Source organism: Branchiostoma belcheri, unplaced genomic scaffold, assembly GCF_001625305.1.
Source record: "Branchiostoma belcheri isolate BF01 breed outbred unplaced genomic scaffold, Haploidv18h27 scaffold81, whole genome shotgun sequence".
NCBI lineage: Eukaryota > Metazoa > Chordata > Leptocardii > Amphioxiformes > Branchiostomatidae > Branchiostoma > Branchiostoma belcheri.
Window position 1 is genome coordinate 58,210 of NW_017804476.1, and position 23,311 is coordinate 81,520.

General features: G+C 42.6%; 1 protein-coding gene across 1 annotated transcript; it reads left to right on the top strand.

The window, feature by feature from the left end:
- Positions 1-315: 315 nt before the first annotated feature.
- On the top strand, positions 316-21,672 carry LOC109486588 (RNA-binding protein 33-like). The gene is given in 19 exon segments (XM_019790442.1): positions 316-496; positions 1,223-1,313; positions 1,589-1,634; positions 1,911-2,159; positions 4,350-4,535; positions 4,949-5,162; positions 5,756-5,908; positions 6,267-6,458; positions 13,145-13,356; positions 13,846-13,936; positions 14,743-14,898; positions 14,901-15,487; positions 15,787-15,993; positions 16,540-17,127; positions 17,610-17,732; positions 18,095-18,247; positions 18,775-18,990; positions 19,372-19,460; positions 20,042-21,672. Coding segments are annotated over 19 exon segments (3,609 nt in total). The 5' UTR covers positions 316-489; the 3' UTR covers positions 20,091-21,672.
- The last annotated feature ends 1,639 nt before the right edge of the window (positions 21,673-23,311 follow it).

A 23,311-nucleotide genomic window follows, 5' to 3' on the forward strand; every position in this document is an offset into this window, starting at 1 on the left:
GGATTTATGAACGAAATTTCTGTATAATGTTGTCAAATATGGTGTTTCGTATAGGTACACAAATGACAAACTACTTTCTTTGTTCACTTCTGCTTTGTGGTGGCCTCTGAAAATATATTGTGCCGCCTGTTACTTTAGTCGTATAAATTGCATAGAATATAATTTTGATGATAAAAGTCATCTGCAAAAGTATATTTAATGCCAAAAGTTTTAAAATGTATATTTGATGTAGCTTATGAATATTTCCACCCATGGTCTCTGATCATTTGGGCTAGCCCGGAAAATACCACAGACACCTAATGAAATCAGCAGACATTTGCGAGAAGCGTACATTTTCAATACTGGAGGTGATATTCCACACGGATTTTCCAGATTTTTGCAGCACAATGATCATCTGATGTCTCCTTACCTGCTAATACTGAAGATAAAGAGCCAAGGGACACAATCTTAGGTCTGATTGCAGGGTATCTGTGCGCTTTATCCACTGCGATGGAAGGTAAGTTTGTCGTGAAAAACGAAAAACAGGGTGCGCAAAGGCACGCATACATAAATTTTCCTTACATGGAGTAACATCGATCATCATGATGATGTAAATCAGATTTGCCCAAGTCTTTCGCCGACGCCACGAAGTAATACGTTTTGCTATAATTTTGATAAAGCTGTTTATATGAACTTCTGCACGATCATAGTCTCCTTAGGTAAACATATTAAAGGCATTTGACCATACAAATATGAGGTATTTGTATCTTGCATGTTTTTGTTTACTACGCACTCACGCACGTGCATGTTGCAATCGTTGTTTTCCTGAATGTTTACCTTTCACTTGTCTGATGGTGATTGCCCTCTTATAAAGATTGTTAAATTTTGTTGCTTTTCTGTATTTATGTAGTTTATATGCAGAAAATTATCTGTCTTGAGAAGTACATCACAATGATTTGATATCTAAGCCCTGCATATTTTCTGAATTCTAATGCTAAATACAACTTTCAGATGAAAATGTGGCCCCTATTGCAAAATTTCATGAAAAATGGAAATGAAATTTTATGATATCCAAAAAGGAGTTCAATTTTACAAATTAATAATACAGAGCGATTAGTACAATAGTCAATCTAGATAATCAGCAGATTTTGAATCTATTTTAGTTTGAGAAACAATATTTTGATAACGTTTTTGTCTTTTCGTTGTCAAGGATGATGACATGATGAGAATGATTTGTTTACAGATGGCATTGACCTTGGTCTGGATGACCTTGATGCAGACTTCGGCAGCGGAGGGTCGGGAGGAAAACGACCGACTGAGAGTGCATGGGACAGGTACGCAGCACTTACTAATATAGGTCACATACAAACCTGTATCTTCCCATACATTTGCATGACACCTAAAATTTTTAGTAAAAAGACAATGTGTAGCTTGATTGCTATGTCTATTAATACATGTACGCGTATTATGAAATTTATCATTTAGATGAAACATGTCTTGTTATCCTCTCCAAAATCTTAAACTTTGTATTACAATTTTTGTATAACACTTTTGTAATGGTGCATTGGTATCTAACTTATATACTGTCTTTCTGACTTCTCATTTTCAGTGATGATGAGCTACTAAATGATGACAGCTTTGGTACAACTAAAAGAGTAAGTGTCCAAAACTTTCTATCAATTCCATTCTCATGTACATGTGCCAAATGTGGCCACTGCTCTTCTTTCTTTCTATGCAATCCATATACTAGTAATTGCCTTCGTCAGAAGGCTATGAAATCACTTTGCTATAGTGTGGGAGACTGTGCGAGATAACTCTTGAAGGCATGGTTCGATGTTCATGATTTTTGGCAGACAGGTTACTGTTGGTGAGACCAAGGTCAAGTTAAAAAATGGGCCTCGTTAATCTTGTTACTTCCACTGCCACTGCAGTTCAAAGCAGATCCACCTGAAGATGAAGATGAGTTTGACGAGGAAGCGTTGCTAGGAGACAGTGATGATGAGGGGGAGACTACCCAGAATACATCACAGAAAAGTCAAAGTTCACAGGAGGACACTAGCCAATCACAGGAGGAGCACAGTTTTGCAGAGCCAGTTGACCCCGGTGAAATCTCCATCAATGTTTCACAGGAGTCTGAATTCTATGGCTCTGAAGTGGAGGGACAGTATGAAGAATCAGCGGTATGTTCCATTTAAATACCTTACACTTGACAGTTGGAATGCTAGAGTAGAAATTTGAGAAATCAAGTCATGCATGTGCAATGGCCAGTGCAGTGGCCAAGTGGGTAGATTGATTCCCTTGCATTCGGTCGGCTGTGAGTTCGATTCCCAACCGAGTCATACCAAAGACTTTAAAAATGGTACAGTCAAACCTGTACTAGCGGTCACCTTGGCATTGCGGTCACCCGGCCATAGCGGTCGGTTTTTGCCGGTCCCTTGAATTTTTCCCATTGACGTAAGCATTAAGAATCGCGTATATAGCGGTCACTGTTCAACGCGGTCAGCGGTCACCCCATTCCGGTCCCGCCGGCTGTCAACACCGCCGATAGCGGTCGCGGCTGGCCGTAACCCGCTAAGCACCACGGCGGTACGTAACACCACCCGACCTCCTACGGCCGTTAGGACGTTCAATCAAGCCTTGTGATAATTTTGTGGCCGCTACATTATTAAAATGTGAACTGAAATTAGACTCCAGATGTGTAAGAAATAAAGGAAAACTTGATTTTGACACGAAACTTTTGCGGTCGCTTGTGTTGACGTCTTTGATATCTGAAACACCATGTCGTGCGTGCCGCAGTGCTTTCAGTGGACTCGGCGAAGATTGCGGCAATCATCCTTACAAAAAACTTACGAATATCCATATTTGATTTTTAGATTCCTTGAAAAGCATAAATATGTGGCCAACTTCCCTTTTTCACGGGCATAATTCAAGAAATTTGGGCTGAGAAAATGCGTTTCGTGATTTTTCAAAATGGCGCAGGCAGCTGCAACAATCAGGTCAATTGGGGTCATCGGAAGACTCCATTGGTTTGGAGGTAGATGTACCCACTTTTATTTAATTTTATAGCATCAAATGGCGTGATTACATACAAAAATATTTGGAATACATTATTAAAACTAATTTCCATCGTAAACTTAAGTCTGTAGTGAATATTCTACAAAATATGTAAGCCTGAAAGGAGCACTATTTTTGTTGACCACCACATTGGCATAATGGCAGAGGCAGACAACCCACGCCGGAAGAAACCCAAGCCGTAAACAAAGGAAATTTTTCGCTACGTTTTCATGTTTAAAAATGACCAAAAAACGGAAAATAAACGGCAACAGATGAACAATTATTTTGCTGTTAACTAAATGGACAGCATCTTGGTACAAAAAAATCTTGTTTACATGTTTGGAATTCGTTGTGGCGATGTCGGTCATGCGAAGCACTCACCAAAGAACAAAAACATGGCGATGTCATTCTCTTCCACTTTTCGACTTACGGTACTAGTAACGTGGCGATTGCGGAGAAACGATGGCGAAAGCGGAAAGACAGACGTCAAACTTATTCCACAAGGTGGATGTGATTCAACTGACAGCGAGTGACAAGGAATTATCGGTCGAAGGAGCTTAGATTAAAGGAGTTTGCAGTTGGAAGAAACATGGCTTGGAGTCGACAGAAACTTTGTTGCTTGATTCGCTTTCAAGTTTTCTGTAGGTAACATCGATGTTACACGTATACAAGAACAGTAAATGGCAACCAGTGATTTTGTATATTTTAGTGGGAAGGTTTCATAGTCAAGTCCAGTAGATCAACTAAGTATCATGTCGAGTGCATGCAGTTTTGATATATAATTTTTTTTCAAGCCCACAACTAAAGCAAAAGAACAACAATTGAATTATAACATGTAAAGTTACATTTGAAAAGAGGCTTACCTGTGCAATGAATGTTTTCATATGTTTGAGAATAAAGACATAAATACATCTTTGTACTGAAAGCATGTGTCACTTGGGGGGGGGGCAACTAACCGCCATTTCTCTATAGTGGTCACCTGGCCATAGTGGTCAATTTTGGCCAGTCCCTTGAGTGACCACTATAGACAGGTTTGACTGTACATACTACTTTCTCTGCTTAGCACTCAGCGTTTGAGAAGAGTATGGGAGTTCAATACACACCACTACCAGTGACTAGCCCCCTGCTGTAGAGATTGCACAACTGTGTGGCCCAAGTCATGCATGTCCAGTTTCATTTTACTCTGCATCCTTTTTTTACTCAGTTTACATGTTTTAATATTGATTTATTAGCAGTAGTGGTGAATGTGAGTGCTGTGTTTCTGTCATAGATATCAGGTATGGCATTACCCTAAACCCCATACTTGTACTTTTCAGCAATATGAGGACGTCATTGATATCAGCATTGGAGATACAGAAGGGCTTGATGATCTGGAGGTAGATACAGAATACTCGACGGGGTCCCAACAGTCACAGTACAGAACCCAGCCGCAGACAACTACACAACCTACACCTGTGACAACTGTACAGTCAGAGGAACTAGCATCAAGTCATGAAGAACAGGTGCGCAATAACTATTTTTGTATCCCATTGTAATATCAGGATTGTTACCTCTGCAAGAAGGCTATGTTTTTAATAGCAATCGCGTCTGTGTGTCAATATGATAACTCAAAAAGGCTTGGCTGGATTGTCTTGTAATTTGGTAGGTGGGTAGGTTGTGTTGAGACCTCGAAATGATAAGATTTTGGGACCCCTGGTGGCTTGTGGCAGAACTTCAGGTTTTGATATCTCCTGATTTGGACATGCCAGGGTCACAAATTTTAGGTGGTAAATAGCTCTTGTGCTCAGAAAGTGCATTTCAGCCCCCTTGGTTTACCCCAAATGGGATTAACCCAAATAATTAGATTAAACCAATCAAATTGTGGGATTACATAATTGAATTAAGTGGTGACAGATGTCTTGCCATTGTTTCACAGTCAACGGAAACAGAAGCTCACACTGAACACGAGGAGGAAGAGAATCCCAGCGAGAGTGAAAGTGAAGAGGAAGAAGAAGATGAGGAAGAAGACTCGAGACGAGGCAGGTTTAAGTCGGAGAGAGTGGAGACGTCAGACCGTGCTTCAACAGCACCCTCCAAAACCATCCTGTCAAAAGTCAACAAACCCAACAGGGAAATACCTGATACGTTAGGTAGGAGGACAACACCTGAAATAGTCTTGGCTTTCAGATACTTTATGGTCATATTGAACATCCCCTTCCCCAATGTAAGAAGATCTAAAACATGTAGTATCTAGTGCTGTGTACCTAAGCCCATGCTCGGGTCCAGGTATGGCTTCAAGTCCAGAGTTAAGGTTCAGGTCCGGACTTATAAAATATAGAAGGGACTTCTCAGTGAGCATTTCCCAATGGAAAATGGGGAATCTTTACTGCAAAATTTTGTAGCGAGCCCTGTGCTACCAGTGTTTAGAAGCAAGATATGTTGTTTGCGTGGCCACATAATTTACAGAGGCCTACACTTGATGATGCCCAATAGCAATGTTTTCTTCATTTTATAGCAGAAATTTTTTACTATTGAAGATGTCAGGTTGTTTAGAACAAAAAGGGGAATGTGACATGATTTTTTCCAGAACTAGTTCCAGACATTAAGTTTTTTATTTACTTAAACCTAAACATTTTAAATTTACAAGTCTGGAACTAGGGCCAGTGAACCGGTACACAGCACTAATGGTATGACATCTAAATGTGCTTGCTGATAGCCATGGTTTGTTGTGTGTTGACTACAGAAGTGTCGGAGGATGTGCAGAAGCAGATTGATGAGTTTGAGCAGCAGAAAATGGCGGGCAGGAGGGGGCGTGGTTTCAGGGGCGGCCGCGGGGGTCGAGGGTCGATGCCACGCCCCCAGGGACAGGGCTTCAGACCACGACCACTCTTACAAGGTACAGTGCTCTACTGACTATCCATTTTAATCGTTATTTGTTGTATTTTTACTGTTGTCACAGTGATAGTCAATATAATATTTGTCCTGATTTCCAGTCAATCTTTGTCATCAGTCAAAACACAAGAAAGCAAGATATGTCATAACATGGCAACATTTGACAGTTCTAATGTTTTTTCCTACAATATTCTATGTATCAATTCTGATGCTTTACCTCAACTAATCATAAGGAAGAAAAATAGTTCCATGTTATGAGATTATGCAGGAAATAAAGCATTAGGATTTGAACTTGTAAATCCAATAAGCTTGATGGTACAGTAGTTACAGCTACGATGATGATTTGTTGTTTGAATCTACAGGACAGCTTGGCCCACGTCCGTTGATGTCTCAGCCAAGATACGGGCCACGGGGAGGGGGGTACGGCCCCAGGGGGCCCCCTGGGCCACGGGGACCCGGCCCCTTGCTACGGTCACCTGGCCCAGGACAGCTGGCCCCCAGGAAGGTGTTGATCAACCCTCACTTCAAGGGAACAGTACAGGCCAGACCTGAAGGTAGGTGGGGGAGGGGGTAGAGGGAAAAGAAGGAGTTCCGATGTTCAGGGGTGCCAGAGTTCACGGAATACAGTGCATGTACAGTGCAAGAATACAGTTTTAGTATGCAGTGCAATTTCGCAAGTAAAATTGCACTGTATACTAGTAAAATTGCACTGTATACTAGTAAAATTGCAAAAATTGCACCAGTGTTGACAGCCACTCCACGGAGTAGGGCGAGTCCAATGGTGTTAGTTCTTAGTCCTTTTGTTGACGTTGACGCTCCTTCCTGGCCATCCTTTTTGCCTCCACGGCGGCAACTCTCTCGCTTTCAAAGGTTGAGACAGCCGTGTAGGACATCTGCCTCCAGGCACTGCGGTTGTGGCAGAGGGCTTGGAAGTTTGAGGGGTCAATGTGACCTTTCTTTAAGTAATGTTTAAGTGTGTCTTTGTACCGTTTTCTCTGTCCCCCCCTAGCACGGGTCCCTTGCTCCAGTTGACCGTACAGAATCTGCTTGGGGAGCCGATTGTCTGGCATTCGTACACAGTGGCCAGACCAACGTAGCTGACTGCGCATGACGAGGGCCTCAATACTCCAAGCGCCGGCTTCAGCTAGCACGCTGGTGTTGGTGCGATAGTCAGTCCAGGAAATGTTCAGAATACGCCGCAGCGAGCGTTGGTGGAACTGTTCCAAGGTCTTAAGATGCCTTCGGTAGGTGACCCAGGCCTCACAACCATAGAGGAGGGTTGGAAGAATTGCGGCTTTATACACCTGCAGCTTTGTTACCGTCTTAAGGCTTGCATTGTCAAAGACCCGTTCCCTTAAGTTACCATAGGCTGCACAGGCACAACCTAGCCTGTGTGAGATTTCGTCGTCAATGTTTCCCTTGTGTTAAGAGTGCTGCCAAGATAACTAAAGTGCTTGACACACTCAAGGCGTACTCCATCCAGGTAGAAGCTTACTGCTGGCGGTTGTTGACCCGGAGCTGGCTGGATCATGACTTTGGTCTTTGACTTATTTGTAGTCAAGCCAAGAAGTTTGTATGCAGAATTGAAAAGATCAAGTGTATCTTGTAAATGTTGAGCCTGGTGGGCTACAAGTTTACAGTCATCAGCATACTGAAGGTCGTGGGCAACAACTCTCTGGACTTTGGTGACAGCATTGAGGCGTCTTAGGTTGAAAATACTGCCATCATAGCGGTACCTGATTGTTACTCCAGGTGGAAGACGGTCTTTAATCAGTATCAAGACAGCCAGCAGGTATATGTCAAAGATTGTTGGTGCCAGTATACACCCTTGCTTTACACCAGTTTTGATTGTGAATGATTCAGTCTCAGAGCCATTGCAAAGCACCTTGGCTGTCATTTGGTCATGTAATAGTCGCAGTATTGTTATGAACTTGTCTGGGCAGCCAAACCGCTTCAGTATCTTCCAGAGGGCCTCGCGATTCAAAGAATCAAAAGCCTTAGTAAGATCGATAAAGGCCATGAAGAGTGGTTGTCGCTGTTCTGTACATTTCTCTTGAATCTGCCTAGCTGAGAAGATCATGTCGATAGTTCCTCTGGATGGTCTGAAACCAGACTGGGTTTCAGGCAGAATTTCCTCACTCAGGGGAAGGAGTCGATTCAAGAGCATTCTGGCCAAGATTTTACCAGCCGATGACAGAAGGGCAATCCCACGATAGTTCCCACAATCTGATCTGTCCCCTTTTTTGTAGAGAACAGTTATTACTGCGTTCTTAAGATCGTCTGGTAGAGTTTCCTCATCCCAGATTCGCAAGAGTATGCTGTGAAGTCGTGTTGTGAGGTCGGGTCCACCACACTTGTAGACTTCAGCAGGAATGCTGTCGGGCCCACTTGCTTTGTTGTTGTTCATCTGCTTGATCGCCTTTTCAACTTCCTGGAGAGAAGGTGGTTCTGCAAGTTCCTTTTTAAGGGGGTACACTGGAATCAGCAAAATCGTTGACTGACTGACGGTGGACTCTCGATTGAGAAGTTTTTCAAAGTGTTCTTTCCACCTGGCTTTGATGCTGGCTTCATCTTTGTGCAGGATGCTGCCATCTTCAGATTTGAGTGGGGCTAAACCAGACTTGGTCGGGCCATACAGCGCTTTCGTGGCTTGGAAAAAGTTGACGCATGTCATGCCGATCAGCAAAGGCTTGAAGTTCTTGTGCTTTTGCTTCCCACCAGGTGTTCTTCATATCCCGTACACGGGTTTGAACCTCAGCTTTCAGAAGGGTAAAACGTTTGTGCTTTTCAGTATTGTGGTAGTCGTCTTGCCAACATACAAAAGCTTGGCGTTTCCTGTCAATCAAGTCTTTAATCTCACTGTCATTTTCATCGAACCAATCTTCGCTCACACGTTTGTGGAGACCAATAGTGCTCTTGCACGTTTGAAGTAGAACGTTTTTGAGTGTTGCCCATTGTTCATCCACAGTTCCCTGGTGGGTAGGTTCAAGCTGACTCAGGCGACTGTGTAGATCGGACTGGAACATTTCCCTTTCTGACGGTAGTAGTAGTTTGTGAGTGTTGAACTTTCTTCTTGTTATTTTGGGACCTTTTCGCACTCTTTTCTTCAATGAAATATTCATAGTAGAGCGGACTAGGCGATGGTCAGTCCAGCATTCATCAGCGCCCCGCATTGTGCGAGTGATCCTCACATCATATCGATCTTTCGATCTTACAATTACATAATCCAGAAGGTGCCAGTGCTTAGACCTAGGATGACACCAGGTAGTTTTGTATTTGTTCTTAAGACGGAAAAGAGTATTGGTGATTACAAGTTCATATCGTGTGCACAGAGACAGGAGAAGTAAGCCATTTGAGTTGGCGTTTCCTACCCCGTTCTTGCCGATGGTGCCATTCCAGTGTGCAGCATCGCGGCCGACTCGTGCGTTGAAATCCCCCAAGAGAATGATTTTATCAGTCGTTGGGATTGACTTGAGTATATTTTCGAGATCTTCGTAGAATTTTTCTTTGATTTTATCTTCTGCAGTCAAGGTTGGAGCATAGCAGCTAATCACTGTTGCATTTTGTCGGTTGCTGAGTTTTAGACGAAGAGTCATGAGTCTTTCGTTTACTCCAGTTGGAATTTCCTCGAGGTCTTTCAGAAGGGAATTCCTTATAGCAAAACCGACCCCATGAATCCGTCTGTCCTCCTGTGGAAGGCCTTTCCAAAAAGAAAGTAAACCCCCCCGCATCTTCTTGAAGCTGCCCTTCGTCTGCGAGTCGAGTTTCGCTCAGGGCAGCGATGTCTATGTCTAGTCGGGTAAGCTCCCTTGCAACAAAGGCAGTGCGACGATCTGGACGATCGCTGGTCTCTCTGTCCAGTAGCGTTCTTACGTTCCAGGTTGCAAAATAGAGGCGTCTTGAGCAATTCTTCAATTTTTCAGGATTGTTCTCATTGCAAGGTATGGATTGTCGTTCTAGGACTTCCGACACCATGTGGACAAGTCTGCGCGTGGTCGTTTACCGTGAAGTAGCCCCTGCGCCGGGGGGTAACCGCACTCTTGACGAAACAGACAGCTGACCCGGTGGCCTGTCAAAGACAGGACGACTGGAGCTATCAGTTCGCTGCAGTAAATTGCACCAGTAAAATTGCACTGTATACTAATACGATTGAACTATATTCCGTAAAATTGCACTGTATACTAATACCATTGCACTTTATTCCGTAAAATTGCACTGTATACTCTGGCACCCCTGATGTTGCTGTCATTGTATTCTTTCTTTATTCGCACATAAATGATATTTACAAATGACACAAGACAATTTGATCTATCCTAGCCTTCCCCACAAGTAAATTAAAACAAGCAAGCCAGTAACTAATAAAGTGACTTCCTTTTTAGCCATACATATTGTATCCTTGACATGTATGTTGTTGTATGGTTATATTGTAAAAATCTTGTGTCTTTGTACTGCAAGGATGATTTTCTTCTCAATAAACCATTGATGATACTAAGGCCACACTAATTCAATTTCTTGGTTAACGGATTTTTCTAGAAAAATAATGGAGCGGGCAGGCAAAAAAAAATAAAAAAATAAAAACAGGCCTTGCCTAGGCCTGTTTTTATTTTTTTATTATGGCCCAAAATGGTACGATAGGAGCCATGAAGTCAACACATCAGGCTGGTTCAAAATTTAATGAATTTTGAACTTTTTATGATACCACTGCATTGAAAGATGGAATAACTGTAACAACTAGGAAGAAAAGGACTGTTTTAAACTGTTCAGGGCAAAACATGAGCATTTTGTAGTTGATTCTGAATTTTTATTTTTATTTGCAAATCAGAAAAAAATGAAACGGGCAAATCTGTTAACCATGAAATTAAATTGGTGTGGCCTAAGTGGTGAATTAATGGGAAATAAATGGGAAGTACAGTCAAACCTGTACTAGCGGTCACCTTTGTATAGTGGTCACTCGGCCATAGCGGTCAGTTTTTGCCGGTCCCTTGAATTTTTCCCATTGACGTAAGCATTAAGAATCGTGTCTATTGCGGTCACTGTTCAACGCGGTCAGCGGTCACCCCATTCCGGTCCCGCCGGCATGTCAACACCGCCGATAGCGGTCGCGGCTGGCCGTAACCCGCTAAGCACCACGGCCGTAACACCACCCCACCTTGGGCTACGACCGTTATGAGCCTTGTGATAATTTTCCGATCGCTACATTACTAAAATGTGAAGTGAAAATTAGACTCCATATGTGTATGAAATAAAGGAATGGCTTTTGACACGAATTTTCTGCGGTCGCGGGTGTCTTTGATATCTGCGTTTTCCCCAACACCAGTGCCGTGCGTGCCGCATGGAGCTTTCAAATTGGACTCGGCCGCTCGGCGAAGATTACGGCAATTATCTTTACAAAAAAAATTAAGAATGTCCATATTTGGTTTCTCGATTCCTTGAAATGCGTAGATATGTGCATAGCTTCCGTTTTTCATGGGCATAATTCAAGAAATTTGGCTCGAAAAATGCGTTTCGTATTTTTCCAAGATGGCGCATGTTAGCTGCAGAGGGAGGTCAATTGGGGTCAATCGGAAGACTCCACTGTTATGGAGGTAGATACACCGAGTTTTATTTAACTTCATTAGTGTCAAATGACGAAATTACATTATGAAAACATTTCAAATACATTACTACAATTAATTTTAGATGTAAATTTAAAACTGTAGTGGATATTTTAGAAAAGATATAAGTCTGAAAGGAGAAAATTTTCTGTTGACTACCACATTGGCATAATGGTAAAGGCAGACAACCCACGCGGGGAGAAACCCAAGCCGTAAACAAAGGAGAGTTTTCGCTACGTTTTCATGTTCAAAAACGACCAAAAACGGAAAGTAACTGGCAACTGACGAACAATTATTTTGCTGTTAACTAAATAGACAGCATCTTGGTACAAAATAACTTATTTACGTGGTTGGAATTCGCTGTGGCGTATGTCGGTCGCGCGAAGCAAGTGTTCACCAAAGAACAAAAACATGGCGATGTCGTTCTCTTCCACTTTTCGACTAACAACAACAACAACTAGTACTAGTAACGTGGCGATTGCGGAGAAACGATGGCAAACGCGGAGAGACAGACGCCGAACTTATTCCAAAAGGTGGAAGTGATCCGACTGGCAGAGAGAGTGAGAAGAAATCGTCGAAAGCTGAGCTTAGATTAAATGATTTTGCAATCGATAGAAATTTGTTTGGAGTTGAAAGTTTGTTGCTTGATTTGCTTTCTTTTCTTTAGCCACATGTAGTACTAGTATGTACACAAGAACAGTAAATGACAACCAGTGATTTTGTTTTAATGTGAATGGTTTCATTGTCCCGGAATAGATGAACTGAATATGTTGAGTGTATGTATCTTTGATGTCAAGTTAATGTTTCCATGCAATATTTCTGTATTTCTTTTTTTTTAAGCAAGTACAAAATAAAGTGCAACTAAAGCAAAAGAACAACAAATTATTGAACTAAGACATGTACATATAAAAGGGGTTTACCTTTGCAAATGTATGTATTCATATGTTTCAGAATAAAGACATCACTGTTGGTACTCAAAGCATGTGCAGGCCTCAAAATTAACTTTTTTTACTATTGTCCCAGAATTGTCCCGAACATAGATTTCAATTGTCCCGAACTGAAGATGGACTGTCCCAGCCTGCTTTTCAAAAAATAATAAAATAAGTTTATGAGAACAATAAGAAAACACCAACAACTGAACTTGTACAACTTGAAGTCCACTTATTCAGTAAATGTAGGGAAATGCATGATAATATGTGCACAGCACCATCTTTTAGGACCCCCTCCACGATATTTGGAATCCCTGATTGGTCAAGTTTATTTGTTTATTATAATTTCTTTAATTGTTTGTCAGACTATTATTGGCTGCCAGCGGTCCACAGCAGTTCGCGTTCCAAAATGATGGATCTGTTCCAAAATGACTTGGATGGTCTCAGAATTTTCCAATTGCCCCAAAATTGTCCCGAAATGTAATTTGAATTGTCCCGAGCTGAAAATTTTGTGTCATTTGACACTGGGACAATGTTAATTTCGAGCCCTGATGTGTTCCTTTTTTTTGGGGGGGGGGGGTCAACTACTAACCGGCTGTTTCTCTATAGTGGTCACCTGGCCATAGTGGTCAAATTTGGCCAGTCCCTTGAGTGACCACTATAGGCAGGTTTGACTGTAGTAATTTGATAATTCTGCTGTGTTTTATCTATGCTCAGCTCCGTTACGTTGGGACAGGGACACCATGCACCAACACCAACCCTACCAACCCCCTCCTCACGAAGGGCAGCACCAACCCCCTCCCCCCAGGGGACCTCACCAACATCCACCCCCAGGCGGTCAGCCTCGACCCCAGGGGGGGCAGTTCCAGCCACCCCCTCACCGGGGACAACAGTTTCAGGAGCCCAGACCTCGGATGGCGTCTCCCATGGTAGGGTTTTCTGATCCATGCATTCTCCCTTATACATTGGGCGTATCTGTTGTCGTTTTGTTGTTAGTCTAGCGAATACAATAGGGAAAGGAGTCAAAGGACAGACTTTTTTTCAGGTTATACATGTAGGTGATGTTACTTACTCAGTTACTGTCATGCATTAGGCTGATCGCATGTTGATCTTCGTTTAGGTTTGAGGCTTAGCCATGCTGATAGTTGCCTTTGTGAGAAGGGTTTAAAATCAGTTTGCTTTATTAGTGTGGGAGACTGTGGATTTAGCGACATAACTCTTGAAGGCATGGATCGATGTTCATGATTTTTGGCAGGCAGGTTATGGTTGGGGAGACCAAGGTCAAGGGTAAAAATGGGCTTCGTGTGGGGTCCCTGCCTCACTGCATTGGACCTTTTGTGTTTGTCGTTTGTTACCAGGATAACTCTAAGACTTATAATTATATGTAAATGGTAAGAAGACTGCCTTTGTTTCCGTAGGGAGGTCATCGCCCTCCGTCCTCAGGCCCTCCCAGCTGGCAGGGGAACAGACCTCAGCAGGGACACAACAGACAGGAGCAGTTCACTTCAGGTCAGGATGAGTACAGGACAATGTTCCTGCTATATCATGAAACTTCATCTGTGTTGGTAGTTACATGTTTAGAGTTAAATGTTTGATCCAACTCAAAGAAGTTCTCTCACCTAGAGTTTTTGACCAGTTACTCTTGTCTTCTTCAGTAGACTGGCCCAGTGAGGCTTGTCACGTAGCTTCTTTGAAGTGTGACGTAAAGACTGGGTAAAAGGTTCCTGCTATATTGTGTTCCTTGATTTCCTAACAGCATGTATGATCCAGTAGTTGTGGTATTTTGCCTTAATACTTTTGAGCCAATTTCACCTTAGATTTAACTGGAATGTTAATATGCAGTGTTAGCTGGAATGTCTTTTATTTTATCCTGTCACTTTTTGTAAGCAGGGTCTTTAGGATAAGGCCACACCAATTTGATTTGTTAGTTCTTTGATTTTTTCAGAAAAAAAATGGACAGGGCAAAAAAATAAAAATAAAATAAAAAAACAGACCTATGCATCTTTTGATACATGTAGTACCCAATGCTATGATAGGAGCCATGAAGTCAACATATTAGACTGGTTTGCAACCCAAACAATGACTTGCCAATCAAACCACTACATTGATAGATGGAAAAACTAATAAGAAGAAACTTCCTTCAACTGAATGATAAAATGAAATATGAGCATTTTGGAGTCAGAGCCTTAATTTTTTTTTCAAATCAGAAAAAAAATGAAGCGGGCAAATCTGAGAACCAACAAATTAAATTGATATGGCCTAAGGACAATTGCAAGATATTTTTCTGACACAAAAGTTTTTTTGTTTGTCATTAGGACCCCGGTTTGAAGGACCCCAGCAGCATCAGCAGCATAACTTCCAGCCCCGCCCTCTCCTGGACCTGCCTCCCCACTCTCACCCTCCTCACCACTCCCAGCCCCCTCCTCACCAACCCTCCGCTCAGTACCCTCCCCACAGCCAACCCCCTCCCCGCTACCCCCACACTCACAGTCCCAGCCCCCTCAGCACCACCCCCACATTCACAATGTCTCAGCACCAACCCCCCAACACTTTCAGCAGTCTAACCTCCCTCCCCACTCTCAGTCTTACACCCCCTTCTCTCAGCAGCCATCACACATTCCTACTCATACCCACAATGCTCCTCACCAGTCCCATAATGCTCCTCACCAGTCCCATAATGCTCCTCCCCAGTCCCACAATGCACCTCTCCTATCCCACAATCCTCCCAGACCTTTTAACCCCGCTGCAAGGCCGACAGGTTTCCAGCAGCGTCCTCCACAGTTGAACCAGCCGAGACCTCGCATGCAGTCCCCTCCGCCGAGACAACCCTCCCCCCAGCAGTATCGCCATGGCAACTCACCCGGCAACCAACGGCCGCCAAACCAGCCGCCTGCATCCTGGCCGCAGGTGTCCCCAAACCCCGTCCAGCGTGAGCAGCAGTCTCCTCGAGCCTTCCCCCAGGGGGAGCAGCAGCCAGTGGCGGCACGGCCAAACCTCCGGGAAATCCCACAAGTGGGATCACTCCCTCCTCCACAACCTGCAGCAATGAGGAAGAAGAAGGTAAGTGGCTGTCTCTTACTGTGTTGTGATAACCTGCGTAACATTTTTCCCAGTGGATTTTTCCTGAAGACTGTCTGGTCTGTTCATAGGAGGCCTCAAGAAAGATACTATAAAACATATCTGTGTTACTTGTATCAAACTGATTATGTCAGCATGATGGAATGTGCAAATTCATCTAATGATCTGACACAAAATGTTTGACATATCACATGTCAGCACAGCTGCAATACTAATAGCGAAAGTTTATGACCCTTTCTCAAAGTTGTAACATTCCTTATCTACATACATTGTATGTTTAGCTGAGGGTGCAGAAGCGGTTAGGTCCACCTGTCTCCCAGCAGCAGCTGCAGCAGCTGACACCTGCGGAGCCAGGTCAGCCGGCTGGTGAGGAGGATGAGGAGACACGCAAGCTGCGAGCCAAGATTGCCGAGCAGAAACGCCTCCGAGAAGAGATCCAGCGCAGAAAGGAACTACGCAGACAACAGCTGGCCGGAAGCAGAAAAGCTGTGAGTTTTGCTTCATTTTGAAAGGAAAAAGCAAACTTGAATGGGTCATTTTGGTGTAGACAAAGTAGAAAATAGGTCTATGTCTGTATTCTGTATCTGTATAGCCTGTATAGCCGGTATAACCAGCTTTGCAGGCACGTGGTGCAGCAGCAGCTGGCTACATTACACTGAATGACTTTTTACACCTAACCCTTGAACATCCAACTCTAGACCTTGTTTCAAGCTATCTAATGACAATGCCCCTACAGTACTTGGTGACAGCGAGTTCCATTCTGCTATAGTTCTAGGAAAGGATGAGTTTTTGAACACCTCAGTCCTTGGTTGATAACTCTGGTACTTGAAGGCATGGCTGTTTCTTGTTCTTTTCTGGCCTGGTGTTAGGTGCTTAGTGGTTGGTACATGTACGTCCACCAGTTTACTAGTCATTTTGTACATCATGCATTGTCTGGACATTTTTCGTCTGTTAATGTTTATTATAGAAGTTGAACTGAGGCCTTGTTGTGTCTTGTTTTTAAATGCCAGGTCTATGTCTTATGTACATCACAGGAATTGATGAAAAGGGTTGCTGCACAAAAGGCTGCCGCAAACCAGGAAGAGAACCAGGGTGGACCACAGGTGCAAGACTTCGGAGCGCAACCGGCGCAAAACCAGGACTTCACCCCAGGTCCGATAAGAACACAACCTCCTCCCGCGCAGAGAATTCCTGTCCAACAGCAGATAGCACACCCACAACAGCCTCAGCACATGCAGGCAAGGATGAACACCCCCAGACAGAACCTGCAGAAGGTGCAAGGTTTCGCTAACCGCGTGCAGCAAGTACGACCGCGAATGTCCGGGCCACAGAGCGCGCTCCAGCCTGTACCGCAGGCTAAGACTTTCCAGCCGAGAGTACAGAACATTCCCCAGAGGATGCAGCTCGGGCAAAATCGCGCGGCGAACGGGCAAGTCAGCCCGATGAAGCCTCAACAACAACAACAACAAGAAGTGCAATCTGCCCCTCCTGCCAGACTGCATGTGAAACAGAGACTGGGCCTGGGGAGGGGGAAGGCTGGTATGCAAATGAGCGGTGGACAACAGAACCAGGCAAACGCACAGAGAATGGTGACTCTGGCAGGGCAACATCAACCACAACAGGTTAGATTTTAAAATAGCTGAAAAATTTACCATTAAAGGCATCCAATGTAGTGTTTAGGGCTTGGAAACCAGATTTTTCAAAGTCAATATTCTAGTCACTTATCTACATACTGAGTTGAAAGAACACTATCCCAATGTACAAACATGTATATCTACATTCATGGAGCAAAAATGCCAAAAATTCTAATGAAAAATGGTTACTGTAAGGACTCTGGGCTGATTTTTAGGGTACCACCCAGGAAATAAAGGACTTATCTTTAAAAGCCTTGAGTATGAAATACTGAAGATTCAAATGTGCTAAAGTGGCTACAGTGCTAAAAAGTATGTGTCAATATCATACATATTGCCTTATTCAGAATATTCCAGTTTTGCTGCCCTGAAATTGCATGGGATGCCTTTAAGGCACTAATAGTAGTGAGACTAGTCTGGGCATGAGTGTTTCAGTTGACACTCTTTTAAAGTTAATTCCTTTTGATGTTTAGGCGGTTGTTGGGAGAGGACAGCCCATCCGAACGGTAACCAGTCAGCAGCCAGTCCAGGCTTTTGACGTGGGTGCCAACGGAGACCAGCCACATGTCAAACTACGAGTCGTGCAGGGGCCACAGGTTTGTGTGATAGTTTGCCGATGTCATTGTATACCTACAGTCCAAAACAGAAGTATCTGCAGTACCTGTGTTGTCTGCTAGGTGTCATGGCAGTACCATGGTGTGGCACATTTTGTATCAACTTTATGGTGTAAAATTTTGTTTTACGTCCATGCACATTTGCTGTTTTAAAAGGCTTTATCCTACACTCAAATAGTCTACATTTGTCTGAATGCCATAATATGTATCAGCGGGATTCATATACACAGTAGTAAAGCCAGAAAGGATAACTTCTTGTATCATTTGTCAGCCACAATTTGTGCTGTCTTCTGACCAAATGACAGCAAAGACAGCTGGGGACAGTTTGTGCTGTGTATTTCCAGGGAGGTGGTTTGCAGCAGCAGCCCACCCAGATGGCCAGCGCACCACAGGAACAGCTACGGAAGAGGATCGTCAAGCTGCCAAACAGACAGCAGTCAGAGGACAGCCAGATGGGACAGCAACAGGCACAGGTACAGCCGGGGAACAACCCTAAGGTATGGGTCATTCAGGCTCTTTGATTGTAAATGTCAGCAAGGACAACAAGGAAATTGTAACAGCATTATTAGTGTGGTGTAAGAGAATAGGTACATGCAACATGAATTAGATTTTATACTGATAGTTTAAAGTAAAAGTACTAACCCAAGCACTTCTGATTCGATTGGTAGATAAGTCAATGATGGTTAGTACAGCATAAAGGCTTGGAAAAAAGTTTACCCCCGGTATATTGAAGGGATTGTAATTAAAAGGGAAGAAAAAATGGTAGAAAACTTTATCTGTCCTTGTTCAGTTCTCATTCCTAAACCTGGCATCACACAGTAGCAAACTAGCTCAATCGACATTTAAAGCAATATAATTATTCCAATGTGAAAGGATAGTTTTTCAGGGAAAAATACGCTTGACTGTCTGACAATTTTTGAATTCGGCAACCTTTTGGCCATCAAATTTGGTCAACAGTTTGATGCCAGCTTGTTTGTTTGTTTGTTTGTTTGCTTAACCACAAGTTGTTGTGTACTGTCCTCAGCGTGTGGTTCTAGGAGCAGTGAGGGGCAGGGGCCGTGGGCGTGGCCGGGGAGGAGGGGTGCAGACCAGAACAGCCACACAGGCAGCAGGGCAGCAGGTATCCCAGCAGGCAGTGGGGGGCATGATGTCATCACACATGGTTGCCATTGACAACCTGTCCATGTCCACGTCTGAAGACCAGCTACGGAGTATGCTATTGTCTGTCGGTCCTGTAGAGGTCAGTGTTATGTTTTATCCTGCTGTGGGCCCATTTATGCTTTTATTAAAATGATGTTCAGAGCTTCAAACACATTTTCTGATAATTGCAATACTAGTAGTTCAAGTTATAAGAGATTCTTCCTGCAATCACCCTATCGCAGCACAAGCTTAAGTACCCTGCTAGTTAGCTTTATAATCATACGTGTACCAAGTGTGAAATTCTTTAACCCTGCAAAATTATTGCAGAATTGTTTACTGCATAGTAGGATAAAATTATTGCTTTGTAGAGTACTGCTAGTACTTAGCTGCAGTGCAGAAGAAATTGCTGTTTTATCCCATTTTTGATTAGAATTGTGTTTGTTGAGTCAATCAGGTAGTAATTGTTGACATTTTTCTGTAGAAAATGGACCTTCTACGCTCCCAAAAGAAGGCCATCGCCAAGTTCGCACACCCCGAGCATGCTGCTGACTTCCAGAGAAAATTTCACAGGTGGGTTCAACCCTTGGAAGAACCATGTACTCTTTGGATCTCAGTGGTAGAAAGACTTTTTCTTTTTATATTTCAGAATGTCAAAAATTTGTTCTGTAATTCGGAAGTACTTTCTGCAAATACACACTTAAAAGTCCAGATCTAAACCCATGGCATATACAAACCACATGTTGGTGAACATTTAACATTCAAGTTGAAACATGATACATGCAAAACTACAGAAAGTTTATAGTTAGTTAGTTAGTAAACACAAAATCTCCGTTGAACCCCAAGCCTGATTTTTCAGTCTGCAAAATTGCAGGCTGCTTAATTTTTCTTCTGCAATACTGAAAATGTCTCTTAAAAATGCAGACTGCAGATGGGTATTTCCAACACTGGATCTTCTCTCAGACATTGTGGGTTTGTCTGTGTAGTATTCATTCCAACTCAGTTGTGAATCTCTGTACCCTTCGGACATAGAGTCACAACAGTTGGTCATCTCTGCTCATCTAGCAGGTCAATATGTATTAAGTTATCTCTAGAGATATGAGATATTACCTATATCTATTTCCATTTCTAATCCTGCTATTCTTGTGCTACAGACACATGGTGGACCTGTCTCATATCAACGTTTCTCTCATGCCTGAGTGAGCCAAGATACCTGCAAGTCTGTCAAGAGGAACAGCAGAGTGACAGCAAAGCTGACAAGCACCTGAAGTAAGCTGCCTGCTGCATCCATGGAGACAGCAGCTGTCCTGTATGTAGCTGTGATCTGTGTACTACTGTGGTAAGACCAGACTTATGTTCATGAAGCAAGCTGGTCCACAAGCTGTATTTGTATACATGCATTTCAACATGTTGTAAATATTACATACTAAGTTGGGAAGCTTAAGACAGTAGGAAAATAGTCTGTGCTGCTGTCCTGAGTATTAGTAGCTGTGTCTGAGAGCTGGCTTTCACAGCTGCCAGATATAGGCACTGTCATATATACAGAGCAGCATTGCCTAAAGCTATATAAAGCCAGCAAAGCCCATTTGCTGCTCAAGACATAAACTTCAGAAGTACCAAGCCTCGCTGTACAAGAGGATGCATCAACCCCAGAGCTGTCCAACATTGCTGTCCAGCTGAAACCTACATCTGTGTCATCCTGCTATCCCAGTCTGACGAAGACCACCCACCGTAGCTGTTCTTCCTTCTCCAGTGGAATGCTGACCTTGACCTTCCTGATGTCCAGAATGAGCTGTTCAGTGCAAATCTGTTTTGCTGTCCAAGAGGTGTTGGCCACAGAGCTTTGTATCTGTAGCTTCCTGCCACAGAAATGAGCTGAACCTGCTCTCCAATGAGCTGTACAGCACTGAGCTGTCAGAATGGGAATAGCTTAGAGCTGTCAGATTGGATAGCAGATTGTCTCGGATGGAAACAGACTTGAGAGGATTTTTTCTATACGGACCAGAGACTCTGCTACTTTGAGATGCTTTACTATTATATAATTTAAAAGTTCAAGTATTTTTTTAATCAATGGACAGTCGGGTCAAAGTAGTGATATTGTGAGAAATAGACTGGAATTCTTTTTTTTCCATGCAGCGAAAATCAACTGAACTTTTTTTAAACGGAAAATCAGAATGAAGCTGACATCCTTTCCTAGATGTAAAGAGACTATGCCAAAATCAGAAATTAGATGTATGTAACTGTGGCATTGACATAGGAAGGAGAGAATGGCGATAGGAGTGTCAGTTGAAGCAAAAAGGCTTTTTTTCCTAATTTTTTAACAAGGTTTATAAACATTCAACAGCAGTCGATTTGAGATACGGAGAAGATCTTCAAGAATTTTTGTTAGCAAAAGAAACTTATATAGAAAAAGTAGCAATGAAGTAAACTTGTAAATACTTTTGATCGGAAGTAATGTTGGGTGTTATTATTAAAGTGCATTATGCAAGGAAAATAAAAGTGTTCATATGTGAGTAGTCGAAGCTGAGTAGTTAAAGTAGTTCACCATTAGTCATCATACATTTGTTTTACCTCAGTATTTTTTTGTGCTGTGTTCTCGATGTATGTCCCTCATTTCATCATTTTCATGTTTGTGCATGTTTCAAGATATTAGCAGTGATGTGTTGTAACATGTAATTGTTACGGGGTGATTGGGACACACAGTAGTCTTTATATAGTAACCCAAAAGCCAAGGATACAACATCAATGGTGTGTTTGAAACACAGTGGTACTGTTTGGGTCTCCTAGGGAGATATGTTAAAATCTTCCTCTCAGGGATTTTCTCAGGGATAAGTTAGAAGTAGGTTAACTGATGTTCAATGGCAGCTTTGGAATTGGTCAAAGGGAACATCTGGAATGCACTTGAAAGTACATGTATGTTGCACTAGTTCAAAATGTTGTGTCTGTGCAAAATAGGTGCTTTTGAAACTTTATTTCAAATACCACATTGCAGGCAAAAGTCTGAATTGCATCAGTATTTACAATCATTTTCAGTTGTGAAAGAATTATTTGAAATCATTCATAACTGATCTACAGGCAGTAAAAGGACTAGTGAGGAGCTTAAGTCAAGAGGTTTATTTAGTTGAGTACCTTACTGAGGGTATGACGGCACTTGAATTGTTCTTTGGGCAGCATCAAACATGTATAGTACAGCAAGTCAGGTTTTAGATTTTTGTGGGGCCATGGTGGCAGTTTGCTGATGTTTTGGAGACTGGAGCAACTTCTTGGAGATAGGTATCAATTTGTCTAGCATGGAGGGAAATTGTACATTTATACAAAGTCTTGTAGAACCAAGGTCTTGTTCTGAGGTTTTGAATGTAGTCCAACAATGTGCTAGTGAGGAATGTGGTTGATAGAAGGAGCTTCGTTGATATAAGGGGTTTTGAGAAATACTGGTGGGTTTATCATTCAATTTGTTGGATGATAGTAGGGGTTCCTTTGATCACAGTTTGTTCTTTGATTGTGGCTCCTATGTAGCAGTTTGGTTTTAAACAGAAGGTTCTTTGTTGACAGCTTTTTCAAGCACTGTAAAGATCAGTGTGTTCAGATTAATCTTGTTCAGAATATCTGTGGTACTAAATACTGAAGGTTTCAGTCTGTGAGTTACCGATAACCGTTTCTTATTGCATCTGTGTCTTGCTCCTCAAAACTTGTGGGTCTGGTGATCAAGATTTTATATTTTTGCTGATGACTGTCAGCATCCGAGGAAAAAGCTGCAATTTTGGCAGATTTAGTAACTATAACTTTAGGTTGAAAAAGTAGGTGTGTCTTCTGCATGCAGTGAATTATAACATGGAAATCATGAAACTGGTAGTGGCATGTCACAGTTCCGCTACTTACCCAGTCATTAGAGCATGTGTGGTAGTTGGTACATATCTTAGGACATGGTTTCAGGCATATATCTCTCAATGCTGCAAGATGCCTTGTTGTCTTCTATAGGGTCTACCATACATTAACAGGTCTCAGTACCTTGTTGTTGCCTTTGGACACATCATTCCACACTCTGGGAAGAACAACCAAAATCTACATCAGGAACTTTTAGATGTGAACAATCCTTTCTTCTGTCTTCAACACAGTTTGGTTAACATTCCTTTTAGGCAGCGTTTGGACTTATATGTTATTATCCTTCTATCAGGGCAACTTCACTGTTTCAGGTTATAATGACAAATTGTTACTATTGCAGTAGTTGAAAATATAAATTTATATCATCATCATACGACATCATGCTAAATGTTATCTGAAATATGACATTGGTATCACTGTGACACTATCAACAGTTGGGCTAGTATAATAAAAGTCATTATAACTGTGGGGATACATGTAAACTTACAACTAAGACCATACCAACTGAAGCTCCTTCCCTCTTGTATACATGTTCAGGTTTT